At 47.9% G+C, this 13,841-nt stretch overlaps 1 protein-coding gene across 1 annotated transcript in view; it reads right to left on the bottom strand.

Annotated features, from left to right (window-relative positions):
• Positions 1-13,841, bottom strand: part of FLT1 (fms related receptor tyrosine kinase 1) — a 206,570-nt gene that overhangs the window by 36,536 nt on the left and 156,193 nt on the right. Inside the window, exons 16-17 of the mRNA XM_068984312.1 lie at positions 9,373-9,479; positions 3,946-4,078 (exon numbers count right to left, since the gene is read on the bottom strand). Of these exons, the coding sequence (XP_068840413.1) occupies positions 3,946-4,078; positions 9,373-9,479 (240 nt within the window). The remainder of the gene's footprint in view (positions 1-3,945; positions 4,079-9,372; positions 9,480-13,841) is intronic.

Genomic DNA, 13,841 nt, shown 5'->3' with positions numbered 1-13,841 from the left:
CTGGGGCAGGCAGCGTCATTTTCATCCCCACACCTCCAGCCCCCACACATTCCCTTCTTTGTCAGCACAAAACACTTCCCATCTTCCAACGGGAAGGTGCCCTGTCAGACATGATCTTAACTTCTGTGAGTTGACGACTTTGCCTTGACCAGTGAGAATGAGCCCATTCTCACTTGACTTCCTTCAGATTTTTCATTTATTCTCTTGGAAGATGACTGTCGCCTCGTAAAACAGCCTGAAGCTCTTACAAGCTCTTTAATCATCTGATACATCTTAGTCCTCTGGCGGACACACAATTCCAGTGTCAGGGGAGCCCTGCCACGCTGGACTTGATCTCTCTTGGTCCTTCTTTTCCCTTAATCCTCCTTGGTGCTACCCGGATGCCACTAGCTAGCTTGGAAAAGTGCTGGGTCATTGTTATGGAATGGAATACTACAGGGATCTCCTCTGAGAGGGACTGGTTAGGGTCCCTGCACAGGGAGGGTGGTTGGGGGAGATCAGGGCAGCCTGGAGCTGAGCCCTTCTTGGCATCCAGGATGGTCTTCCAGGAGGCAGAAGCAACCCAGGCTCAAGCCACTCACCAGATTTCAGACATCCTATGTGCTTTCCCATGGTAGGTAATTCTGACTTTATCTTCCTTGACATGATCTCAACTTTTGTGATAAATATATAGGAGTTGAATTTTCTTCCAGCTTTGGTGAGGAATCACTAATAAAACAAGTTTTTTAGTTCTGGATTCCAGGAATTTCAATGGTAGCAATACTCTGGACCCAAGCCTCAGCCCTGTCTGTCTCTCAGATGCTATCAGTTCCAGCTTCTCTCACCAGTGCTGCGGGTTGTAACCCAGAGGGAAGACGCAGATGAAATCAGAAGCCATTTGGTCTCTGTGTTTCTCTATATCTGTAACCCATTATAACTCTCGCATCAAACCAACTTTTCCTTGTCATACACCCAGACATCATTTTGGTTACTTTCACTTGTCAGACGTGACTTCAGATTGTTCTGTTATCTACTTGGCTTAAGTAACACATCTTGGGGCTCTCTGCTCCCATAGAAGTGGGATGAGGCTTCCTCTGGCGCTTGGAGCCATACTCAGCACTGAAAGGCCAAGCTGGTTTGTCTGACACACTTACTCTCACCCGTCAGAGACACTCGCATGCCTATCAGCTGAATCATTGCATCTGGTGACTCTGGGAGGGAAGAGAACTATAAGATCTCTAGCAAGGAGCATCTTCTGAAATGGGCTTATCTAAACCCACAGAGCCCCTGGGGGAATTCTGGTTCACAGTCTACCTCGATGGGCCATCAAGGATCATAGTGGTCCTAGGCCAAGGAATGAAGGCATGGGACAGAAAGCTCTTGCATCCTGTACAGAAGAAGCGTGCCTGCTTGTGACTAATACCTCTGGAAAGCAGTGTGGCCTGAGAATGGCTTACAGTTGTGGGAAAACTATCACATGTTCCTGCCAAGGTCACTGGGGGTGGGGGGGTCTGGGCCAGCTGCCATGTAATTTAGACTTACAGAAGGAACTCATCTGGTGTACCACCTGCCCCGAACTGCTCTAAATTTAGTTGACCACCCCCCCACTGTCCCCATCAGCAGCCATTGCTGGCTTTCGCCTGTCTTTCGAGCATTTTTTTTACTGATTTTTTTTTTTTTAACTGATTTCCAATTTTCTGCCCCAAGCCAAACAGCACACATTATTGGGGCCAAGTCTTCTTTCTCATATAGGAAGAAATAAAGGTGGAATCAAGCCCAAGAGAATGACAAGAAAATCCCTCTGTCCCCTCCCCTCCCCCCCAATACAGTCTGCATGTGGGGGAGGGGCGGCTTGGCCACTGCATTTGTAACAAGTGCTCTGCACCGAGTAACAAGCGCCACTGGCTTCACGATCTCTCTCCCTAGTTCCAAATACTAATGATTCTTCAGAAGCCACTGTCTGAGTATCTGGACAGGAGTCTTGGAGGCTCCTGTTGTCCTGTAGCTCCTGGGCTGAAGAGTAATGTGCATTGTGACCTCTGAGCTGGAGGCACTTGGGGGCTGAGCTGGCGGGAAAGCACGTTACTTGGTGTTGACAGCATCCCTGTTACCTAGGAAACAACAATCTTCCCTTTCTGTCAGTGGAGCATAAACATGAAAGAGAAGGGCTTTCTTCTCTGTGTTGGCCATTCCAGACACCCAGGGAAATTCAAAGTATGTAACTTATAGATTTGTGCAACGGGGCTTTTTGATCCGCAGTTGTGGCAAGCACCAGCTCTTTCACCAAATACTCGGTTTCCCCCTCACCTCCCCATTCTGAATTGTGTTCCAGGTCATCATTTTCTAAATTTTTTAAAAATTTCATTTATTTTTAATTGGAGAATAATTGCTTTACAATGTTGTGTTGGTTTCTGCCATACATCGACATGAAGCAGCCATAGGTGTGCCCGTGTCCCCTCCTTCTTGACCCTCCCTTCGAGCCCCTACCCCATCCCGCTCCTCTAGGTTGGCACAGAGCACCAGGCTGAGCTCCCTGCATCCTACGATTAATTCCCACTAGTTGCCTATTTTATACATGTTCATATACGAGTTTCCAGCTACTCTCAATCTGTCCCCCCCTTTCCTTTCTCTGCTGTGTCCACAAGTCTGTCTCTATGTCTGCAACTCCACTGCGGCCCTGTGAACAGGTTCATCAGTACCATCTTTCTAGATTCCATGAAGTGAAGTTGTGAAGTTGCTTAGTCGTGTCCGACTCTTTGCAACCCCATGGACTGTAGCCTACCAGACTTCTCAGTCCATGGGATTTTCCAGGCAAGAGTACTGGAGTGGGTTGCCATTCCATTCTCCAGGGGATCTTCCTGACCCAGGAATTGAACCCGCGTCTCCTGCATTGTAGGCAGACGCTTTATCCTCTGAGCCACCAGGGAATATATGTGTTAATACATGATATTTGGGTTTCGCTGACTCAGATGGTAAAGAATCTGCCCTCGATGCAAGAGACACGAGTTTGATCCCTGGGTTGGGAAGATCCCCTGGAGAAGGGAATGGCTATCCACTCCAGTATTCTTGCCTGGGAAATCCCATGGACAGAGGAGCCTGGCAGACTAAAGTCCATGGGATCGGGGCTTCCCAGGTAGTGCTAGGGGTAAGGAACCCACCTGCCAGTATAGGAGATGTAAAGACATGGTTTCATTCCCGGGTGAGGAAGATCCCTTGGAGGAGGACATGGCAACCCACTCCAAAGGTCTTGCCTGGAGAATCTAAAGGAGGGCTACAGTCCACAGGGTTGCAAAGAGTTGGACAAAACTGAAGTGACTTAGCATATACGATACTTGTTTTTCTCTTTTTGACTTACTTCACTCCATGTAACTGGCTCTTGGTTCATCCACTTCATTAGAACTGACTCATTCATTCCTTTTAATGGCTCAGTAACATTCCATTGTATCTATGTACCACAACTTCTTTATCCATCCATCTGTCCACAGACCTCGAGGTAGCTTCCATGTCTTGGCTATTGTAAATAGTGCTGCGATGAACATTGGGGCACATGTTCACCACTTTCTCATCCTACAGAAGTTTTGTTATTTAACAGTGCCTATGAGACGCTGCTGAAACTAATCGCTCCCTTCCCCTTCACTATATCTGCTCTCATGTCTGTGTCCTTCTCCCTTTGAGGGGACGGACTCAAGCACCTTTGCATCCCTACCACTGAGATGGGTGTCAGCTGCTTGGTGAAGATGCCTGATGACTGTTGAAAGAAGGGACGGGTGCTGCCTTGTCCCCTTGACCTGCTGTCTCACCAGTCCAGAGAATTCTTTATCTCTGTGTCCATCTCCCTTGCTGGTTTTTGAGCAACTAGAGGGTAGAATCCCGCATCTAGTTACTTCTGCTTCGCTCAGAGCACTGTGTTTTGTGGGCAGTGGGTGCTTGGTGCAGGTTTAGGAATCCAGGGAACAAATACATTACCCAGTTTAAGTCTCTCCCGGGCAAACTCCCACTTGCTGGCATCGTAAGGGAGCCGATCACACTGCTCATCCAGGGGAACTTCATCTGGGTCCATGATAATCGACAGATAGTCAGCTTTAATCTCAGAAGATGACTAAGGAATAAAGAGATCTCAGAGTCACCAACCAGGGAACAATTTAAACCCAGATATGTAATGTAAAACAATACTTGGCATCATCAGGTCCTATTTTGGTTCAATGGGCTGAAACCACATGGTCGGGAGCAGCATGTGCCCTCTGCATGCACACAGATGCATCACACGCGAGCATGCAATTTCCATCAAGCCACTCGTTTTCACAGTGCGTTTCTCTGGTACCCCCTCCACTGTCCTGTCTCAGACCAAATGCGCTCAGATTCTGCAGTGACCTTAGTGCTTTTTCTTAAACAGTGATCAGAAACTCCCCGGCGGCTCAGTGGTAGAGAATCCAGCTGGCAATGCAGGAGATGTGGGTTGATCCCTAGGTGGGGAAGATCCCCTGGAGAAGGGAAGGGCGGCCCACTCCAGTATCCTCGCCTGGGAAATTCCATGAACAGAGGAGCCTGGTGGGCTACAGTCCATGGGGTCACGAAGAGTCGGACAGGACTTAGCAACTAAACCACCACCAAGCAGTGATCACATAATTCTTCTCTGAAAAAATGCAAAGTATTTTAATAAAATCATTCCAAACAATGACTATAAATAACTTTCCATGGTCATTCTCCAGGAACACGCATGGCAGATGGGTCAGCAGTGGGTTGTGGCTTTTCTGGATTTGTAAGAAAGGCTACAGTGGCAAGTAAACCCAGGGTCCCTGGGACAGTGGAGAAGCACGTTTCATATGGGGTGGTTAAAGACACCCAGAAGGCCCCTTGGTTGCCACAGCAACCTGAAAAGGCTAGAGTGAGATTAGAATAAGATTCACCTGGAGGAGTTACAGAAAAAGGGTACTGAGCTCAGAACTTAAACACCAGTCAGCCCTTCTGAAAGAATAATATAAAGGAATCCACCAGCAAGTAGGCCTCACAAGTTTCCTGGTGACCAAAATTTTGTGAGTCCCTATTCAGGTGGACTGGATTCATCTGAACTGTTTGAGTATTTACATTAAAATTCATGTAAAATGCAAGGTTTTTCAGCACATTGCAAGTTTATACATTTAGCATACATAGCTGTGACTCACAGGCAGGAAAAAGATGAAAAGAAAAAGGAAAAATGTACAAAAAGAAAATAGATTTGTCTTCAGTGAGAAATTGAAGTTAAGAGATAGTAAATATTTGCTATAAATAAAATTTAAAAAAAATAGAAGTTGATTATTTCAAAGGCAAAGGGATGAGACTTATACACAGCTATATTCCAAGTTCTTTTGGCCACTGGTATAATAAGATGTTGAATAAATGAGGTGGTACCTACCTTCTAGTGCTTGTTTTATCTTGGTGATGCAAATGAAACCCAGAACATACCCTTTATTTCAGATCATATGTAACCGGATTTACATTTAGTGTGTTAGGTTCACATTCATGGGTAATATACCCTGTTTATATTGATTGATTGTAGAATTGACTGCATTTCCATAGGCAAGACAGAAAAGAAGTACACTTGCCCGTAGAGGGTGGGTTTTGATAACTCTTGTCTAGAAGTTACTTACACTTCATTTAAATGAGTTTAGGGCCCTTCCTTTCTGTGCATTTCCCTAAACAGGATCAGAGTTGAGCAGAGAAGGCAAACCTCTCTATCCATTTGACTTCACACCCGCCCACATTCTTTGGCCCTGACTCACCCCGTCCTGGACTGTCACAGCTCACCTCATCCATCACTCGCAATCTGCCTCTTTCTCACAAAAATTATCACTGAAATGTGTGACAGATAGCTCAGGGCAGGAAGATTGCGGGGCTCCACAGAGTGGAAAATGGGGACAGATAGGGAGCATGTTTGTCATGCGTTTGCCAGCATGGTAGACGGGGTGGGGGGGGCGCCCACTTAAAGACACTAGTGCGCGGCTGCAGGGCTGGACGGGAGTGTTCTTTCCCACCCCAGGGTCCTGGGTGCTCATGAGTGGCATGGATGGAGCTTTGATGACTCCAGTTCTCAGCGTGCGCAATAGCCAAGGCCATGAGACACTGTCTCCAGTCTTCCAAGAGCAGAAGAAGAGCTGCGGCCCAGCCAGGGACAGCTTGGGTCCTGTGGGAGCTGAGCGACGTGGGCAGGGGTGGTGACCGAGCCAGGGGAGCAGCCCACGGAGACAGTCTGCCCACATGGCACCTGAGGAAGCCCATGGTTTGTCTTAAGGCAGATGAGAGGAGATACCCAACAGACCTTCAGGAAGGGCTTTGAGACGAGCCTGCTGGGAGAATCTTGGTTGACCAATGCTTATTCTTTCAATTGACAAACACACAGAGCACCCACTGGATGCTAGGCATGGAAATTGCTTGGTCAGGCGCTTCAGAACCCAGATGTGGAGGCCTGGGTTTGAATCAGAACCTACATATTACCTTGGGCAAGTTACTTAACTTTATTAAGCCTAGTTTCCTTATCAGTAAGACAGTGTCAGTAGTGGTACTTATCTCATAGAGTTGCTGTGAATATCATGCAAAATAGTCTATGAAAAGCTATTCGAAGGGCCTGGTGTATAGTAAGCATGAATAAATATTAGCTTTAGTTGGCCTGTGCAGGGTGAGGATGAAAAGAGAAAATACAGTCCTTATCAGTGAGGAATTTACACAGCGGTTAGAGAAATCAGCTGGAGATATGTTTTTGATGCCTTGTTCTTCTTTGCCTTCCCAAACCAATTACTTCTCAAATCCTATAGGCATTCTGTCATTGAGATGGTCCTTTCTTGCCTTCATGCTTTCTTGTTGAATTCAAGCTTTCTGACTTTTTAGACATACAGGGGACCTCTTCGATTGAGTCCCAGAGTGCCTTTCCAGTGTTATTTCCACTAAGCTCCCATATGCAAAGTACCCAGACGTTGTCCCGAACCTGGGGAGTGGGCCAGAGTGAGGGTGGGCTGTTTTTCTACTGCTTTCCTTCCAGCAGCAACCTTCAAAGTCTGTCTCTAAACGGAGCTCTCTCTGAAGTTTCTCTGCCCTCTCTTCCTTTGAACTCTGTAGTCTTTGTACCGCCCTTGCAGATCTGGCAGGTTCCGCTTTTGTTAGATGTGTTTTCCTATACGATGTACCTCCCCTTTCCAAATCCCGTTGTTTACCTTTGGCTTCCTTCGAAAGCAGTGGCTTTCCTTGTCGTGTCTTAAAGCCAGTCGCTTCACGCAGCAGAAGCCACAGGTTATTTATTCACCGTGCAGGAGGGCTGCCAGTCGACATACCAACCCTGGAAGTATAACCTTCCTGGTTTCGAACAGCGAGTCTAATGTCACACAACCTGAGTTCAAAACTCAGCTGCGACTCTAACTAGCTGAGTGACTCCAGGCAGGTTATTTTACCTCTTTGAGCCTCAGTTCCCCTCTCCTTAAAATGGGAATAATAATATGTTTATATCGTTGTGTTTTTTAAAGGACTGAGATATGACATAAAGAGCTCTCCAAATATGCCACAAACACTCAGCACATAAAATGGTGAAAGTGATTTAAACTGATTTTTAAAAAAATAATCAAAGCATAAGAGATGAGCTTGTTATGTTATGTAATGATTTTCTAATTCAGAACTCCTTAAAGATAACTGTTTCTTTGATATATTTTTCTTCTATATATTATATTTTAATGTAATACCTTTTAACAGCAACCAAAACTAGTCTTTATACATTAAAAAATTTAAATGAAAATAATATAATCATTCTTAAAAAATAAGACTTGCATGTTAATAAGGACTAATACAGCTCTAGAAATTGAGGTGGTCTCTCCTCGGTACTTTACAAGTCCTGTTGATTTTATCCCCTAAATATCTCTTCAAGTCTAATCCTTTGGACTAAGCGACCGTCATTTCTGACTTGGACTGCGTTCTTCCATTCACTGGGTTCTTCTCTATTCACTCTTGTCCACTCTGGTTCTTCCTCCTCATACAGCCTGAAATCGTCTTTCCAGACACAGGTCTCTCACATTTAAAATCACCTACCTCTGCTTAACCGCCCCTCCCCCCCCCGCCAAGGCTTCCTCTTCTAAAACACGGAGGAAGTCGCTTCCCACGGCCTACAGGGCCTGCCTGGACAGCCTCTCCGCTCCTGCCTCCCCTCGTGCGCCGCCCCCACCTCTGCCCAATCAGTCTGACCGCCTCACTGCATCTCCTCTGCCTGCAGACTTCCCCTCCCTTACCTGCTATGTGGTCGGCTGCCTCCGGTCACCTCTTGACCTCTGCCTGTGCTACAGTCAGCCTCTCCCCAGACTGCACACAGCAGCCTCTCCTCTGTCACCAGAGAGCCCTACACAGGGCCTGGCCTCCGCCCTGAACGGGCGCCTGGGAGTATTTAAGGCATGAATGAACGAAGGAGTGTTGGCTCGTCGCCCCCTCCCCCCAACCCAGTAAGCTCCAGAGAAGCACCGGTTGTGCTAACAGGCCTAATGATAGGAATCTGATGTCTTGAATTCCAACCTGAGCCTCACACGCTGAAGAACTTAATTTTATCATGGGGCTCAGAGGATGGAACAGCAGACAGATAAGACAGAGGTGGGTCTTTATTTTGCCTTTTCCTTTTTGTCTTTTGGCAGAGAGTGAGATTAAGAAAATGAATATTTCTCAGATCTCGTGTGGACTTTAAAGACTTCCTTTTACACTGAAGGTGTTCCTTCTGTGTGTGGGAAATAGTCATCTGTTCATTGTTCTAGCTTTGTTTTTTGAACACTCCACGTTAGGGTGAGATGTTTGTTTTTTGGATTTTCTTTTTTTTGGCCATCAGGCATGTGGGATCTTCGTTCCCTGGCCAGGGATTGAACCCTTGCCCCCTGCAGTGGAAGCGCGGAGTCTTAACTGCCAGACAAACAGGGAAGGAAGTCCTGAGAGACGGTTTAATGATTCATCTACCATGCTCACCTGTTCAGGGCCTGCTCTGGACATCAGGCATTTGGGGGAACAGGCATTTTTTGGGGAAATCTAGCATGATGTCTGGAGAAGGCAATGGCACCCCATTCCAGTACTCTTGCCTGGAAAATCCCATGGATGGAGGAGCTTGGTGGGCTGCTATCTATGGGGTCACACAGAGTCAGATGCGACTGAGCGACCTCACTTTCACTTTTCACTTTCATGCATTGGAGAAGGAAATGGCAGCCCACTCCAGTGTTCTTGCCTGGAGGACCCAGGGACGGGGGAGCCTGGTGGGCTGCCGTCTATGGGGTTGCACAGAGTCGAACACGACTGAAGCGACTCAGCAGCAGCAGCAACACGATGTCACTACGCCAGCAGTGCCACTGGGCCTTGTGGCAGATTTTTGCCAAAAGGAGCATAGAATTTCATCTGAAATATTCTTACCCTTTTCAGTTTTCGGATAAAAAGCGTTAACAGGAGCCAGAAGAGGGTTGCAGCCACACAGGTGCACGTCAGAGTGATGAGCTCCAGGTTAGACTTGTCTGAGGTCCCTGGAGAGATAAAAACACCAAGAGGGCGCTAAACAGCAGCTCACAACCCCTGGGTCTGTGATTTGACAGAAAGAGGTCAGTGGCCCCCAAGTGCTTCATCAGGGCGAACACAATCAGCTCCCAGCACAGAGCCTCTCACCTTCTGGGTCAGGCAGGGTTCATGCTATTATCGTCATAAACTCACATGGAAATGAAAAGACTTTCCAGAAATGTTGCTGTGGAGTTTGCCAACAACTCCAGAAATAGTGAGTTAAAAGTCAGAGGAGAAATTAAAAATGGGGGGAAAAAAATTAAGGCAGGAACAAGACCTCATTAAAGTGCTAAATTTGGACGATGTGAAATCTCCCTAATGGGTTTGAGAGGAAATTCTAAAGAAAAAGAAAAAAAAAAAGGACATAAAAAGTCTCCTTGGGGAATCACAAACGTCTTCAAAGTAGACTTTAAAAATAAAAATAAAGCTCCAGGACTGTCACAATCACCCGCTCGCTTCTCTTGGAACAGACAGGCCAACCCTCCGGGTCTGACCACTCATGTCTGGGGCGCTCACGTCCGAGGCTCCTCCTCAGGCAGAGCTGAGCCAAGGGACCTGCTGGAGCTGATTCTTCCCCATCACCTTGTTCCTCAGAATCAGAGATGAAAGCTGAGCACTGTTTCTCCATGACCAGAAAGAAAAGACCAAAGGTATCCAAGAGAAGCTTCCAGAGAGGATCCTCCCTGGGATTTAAAGGAATGCCCCGGTGAGCCAGGACCGAGGTTCCCTGCTTCTTGATGCCAGGGGAGTGTCCTGGGAGCTCTAAAGGGATGCCCTTGTCCTTAACCTTCATTGATACTCTTGCGACCCCATGGACTGTAGCCCACCAGGCTCCTTGGTCCATGGGATTTTCCAGGCAAGAACACTGGAGTGGGTTTCCATTTCCTTCTCCAGGGGATCTTCCCGTCCCAGGAATTGAACCTGGGTCTCCTGTGTTGCAGGTGGGTTCTTTACCGACTGAGCTAGGAGGGAAGCTCATTAAAGGGAGACAGACTCAGTATCAAGTGAGGCCAAGATCCAGTGAAACTTGCTCCCTTTAAAAATGGTGAGGCAATTTCCTGGCAGGCAGTGGTTCGATCCCTGTTTGGGGAACTAAAGTCCTGCATGCTGTGTTCCTGCCCTGCACCGCACCCCCACCCCCCCAGCCCCCAAGAACTGGTGATGTGGATGATGGTATTTTTTTTATTGAGCACTTACTATGCGTCAAGTCCTCACACCTATCTATGAAGCACGGGAGCAAGAATATCCCCATTTCATGCATAAGGGCTTCATCTTGGCAGGGAGGCTCTTGGTTTAACTTATTTATTTGACTGTGCCGGGTTTTAGTTGCAGCATCCGGGACCTTTGATCTTTCTTGAGGTGTATGGGATCTTGTTCCCTGACCAGGGATCAAACCGGGGGCCCCTGCATTTTTTGAGCACAGAGTCTGAGCCACTGGACCACCAGGAAAGTCCCTGGGCTCTTTGTTTTAACTCAGTGAAGATGTATTGAATCCGACTCCAGGCAAGGAGACAGGTGGGTAACTCAGGGAAAGCTGTCGCTACCAGGAGCTCACTTACAACCCAACCAGGAGGCTTAAGGCAAATGGAAAGAAATGAGGTGCAGAGAGTTTGGAGGCTGAGGGAGAGGTGACGCTTGAAATGGATCTTGACCTGCAGGGGTGAAGGCAGGGGAAGGCGTGCGTGATGACCCAGAACTGGGACATGGAGGTGGGGCAAGAGCAGGGCAAGAATTCTGAGCATCCCTGTGCTCTCAACTCAGGGCCTCGGGCAGCTGGAGCCAGTGCAGCTTCTCTGCCCGGAACAGGAGCAAGTACACAAGCTAAAAATGGGAGCCTCTTTCCTCTTCTCCATTCAGTCACCACGTACAAACAGTCCCTGTGGGCCACAGTCCCCGCCACGGTGTGTCTTCCCATCCGGAGGGGACTCTGGCATTTCCTCTTTTCAGCCCACCCCCAGTTCCTGTTCATTCTCCTTCCATGGCTCATGAAATCCTCTCCTCCTGTCCTACCGCAGGATCACCACCTAAGTCAAGGCCCCTGCAGTCCCCTTGAATGACCGCAGCAGCTTCCTAGCCATCCTGGAGCCCCTAGTCGAGCCCACACGATCTTGCCAAATCAGAGATTCCATCCTGTTGTTCAGTCACTCAGTCATGTCTGACTCTTTGCAACCCTATGGACTGCAGCATGCCAGGCTTCCCTGTCATTCATCATCTCCCAGAGTTTGCTCAAAATCATGTCCATTGAGTTGGTGATATCACCCAACCATCTCATCCTCAGCCACCCCCTTCTCCTCCTGCCCTCAGTCTTTCCCAGCATCAAGGTTTTTTCCAGTGAGTCACTTCTTCGCATCAGGTGGCCAAAATATTGGAGCTTTAGCATCAGTCCTTCCAATGAATATTCAGGACTGATTTCCTTTAGCATTGACTGGCTTGGACTCCTTGCTGTCTAAGGGACTCTCAAGAGTCTTCTCCAACACCACATTTTCAAAATATTAATTCTTGAGTGCTCAGCCTTCTTTATGGTCCAACTCTTAACATCTGGACATGACTACTGGAAAAACCACAGCTTTGACTGTATGGACCTTTGTCAACAAAGTGATGGAGCTCCTTAAATTCCATCATTGCTGCCTACCCCCAGCACTGTCAGGAGAGAAACCCAAGCTCTTACATCCTGTCTGCCCAACCTCACCTGTTCCTTATAGCCTCATCCCCTGCTGCCCAACCATCCCCTCCACATGCTCTACATCCAAATACTTGTAGTTTCATAAATAGACCAGCCCTTCCAACCCTGTGCTTCTGCCCTCACTGTTTCTCTACCAGGAAATCACCTTCCCAGGGGTGAGGTCACACCTTACTCACCAATTGAGTGGATTAAGTCATACTTTGATTTGTCTCTAGATAGTTTCATGAAACTTTCAAAGGGTTCAGGCCAAATTCCCATTCTTGTATATTCACCCAATAAGCATATAGATCATCACCCAAGTGCCAGGCTCTGCTCTGGGGGGCTGGAATGTGGTGATAAATGAAGGGACACAGAAAGGAGCTCATGGTCTGGTGTTCAGGTATGAACGGACAGGTGTGTTCAGAGCTCTGGGTGAAGCAGCAGCAGGCGGTTCTCTGGTTCACAGAGATGCCTCTGGTCCAGAGGACAGTGCCTGGCATGCAGCAGGCAGGCATCCTGAAAGTGCTGGTTGAATGAATGAGTGGACTTGGCTTCATTTGCTGCTCTGGCGGCTTGTGGTTATTCTTCCCTGAATCTCATGAGATCAACTGAGAAATTTCCAGGCATGACCCCCCTCTTCTCTCAGTATGGGTCCTCTCGATGGGAAAACAATAAGTGCCAGTTAATGAGTTTGGGTTTCATTGGGTTTCCCAGGTGGCACTAATGGTAAAGAATCCACCTGCAGTGCCAGAGATGCAGAGATGCAGGTTCAATCCCCGGGTCGGGAAGATCTCCTAGCGAAGGGAATGGCAACCCACTCCAGTATTCTTGCCTGGAGAATCCCATGGACAGAGGAGTCTGGTGGGCTGCAGTCCAGGGGGTCATAGAGAGTTGGACATGACTGAACAACTGAGCTTGTATGAGCCCCTGAGGTGAGAGATTTAATGTTTCCTCTCAGTATTCACGCACACACATGCACACACACACGTACACGTGTCTTTGCTTATGCTGCAGATATGTTTTATGAAACCAAAAACCAGACTGGGACCTGCTGGGGACACAGTGGCCTTTGGCTGCTGGAGGAGCCGAGAACGTCTGGGACTGAGCACGGTCTGCGTACAGTCTCTGCAAGGACTGACCCCGAGAGACCCCGCCCGCGGTGGGAACTTTCCCACTGCATTCCCAGGGGCAGGAAGTTGACCCCCGAAGTAATCCCACAGTCCTTACTCAGGCAGATTCCTTGCAGTGGGACTGAATGTGTCCGGGTGCACTTAGGCATTTAAGGAATCAGCTCATTAAAAACATCTTTGTTGAACACTGGTTAGAAGGGAAAGATCTGTTTAATACTCTGTTACTGTTTTTTGAACACTGAACTCATTTTGTGAGACCTGGTATACAGGCTCTGCCTCTGTCTTGTCCGGTAACTTGATTTTCATCTTCGCTCGGAAGGTAACCACGAGGATCATGCGCTGTAGGTTGACCTAAGTCAGCAGCATCTCTTCTCATCCACTGTTGGCTGTGTTTTCAGGGGTCAGACATCCACACACTGGCCTGCCTTGGACCCAGCTTCACCTCGCTGGTGTCAGCTGATGAACTTGGTGCATGAAACAGCCCAGCTGTACATGGCGGGCGTAGGAGGCGGGAGAACATGGGTGGATTTGACAATAAT

Source organism: Capricornis sumatraensis, chromosome 12 (assembly GCF_032405125.1).
Source record: "Capricornis sumatraensis isolate serow.1 chromosome 12, serow.2, whole genome shotgun sequence".
NCBI lineage: Eukaryota > Metazoa > Chordata > Mammalia > Artiodactyla > Bovidae > Capricornis > Capricornis sumatraensis.
The sequence above is the reverse complement of the archived record's forward strand: the minus strand, read 5'-3'. Positions and strand labels throughout refer to the sequence as shown.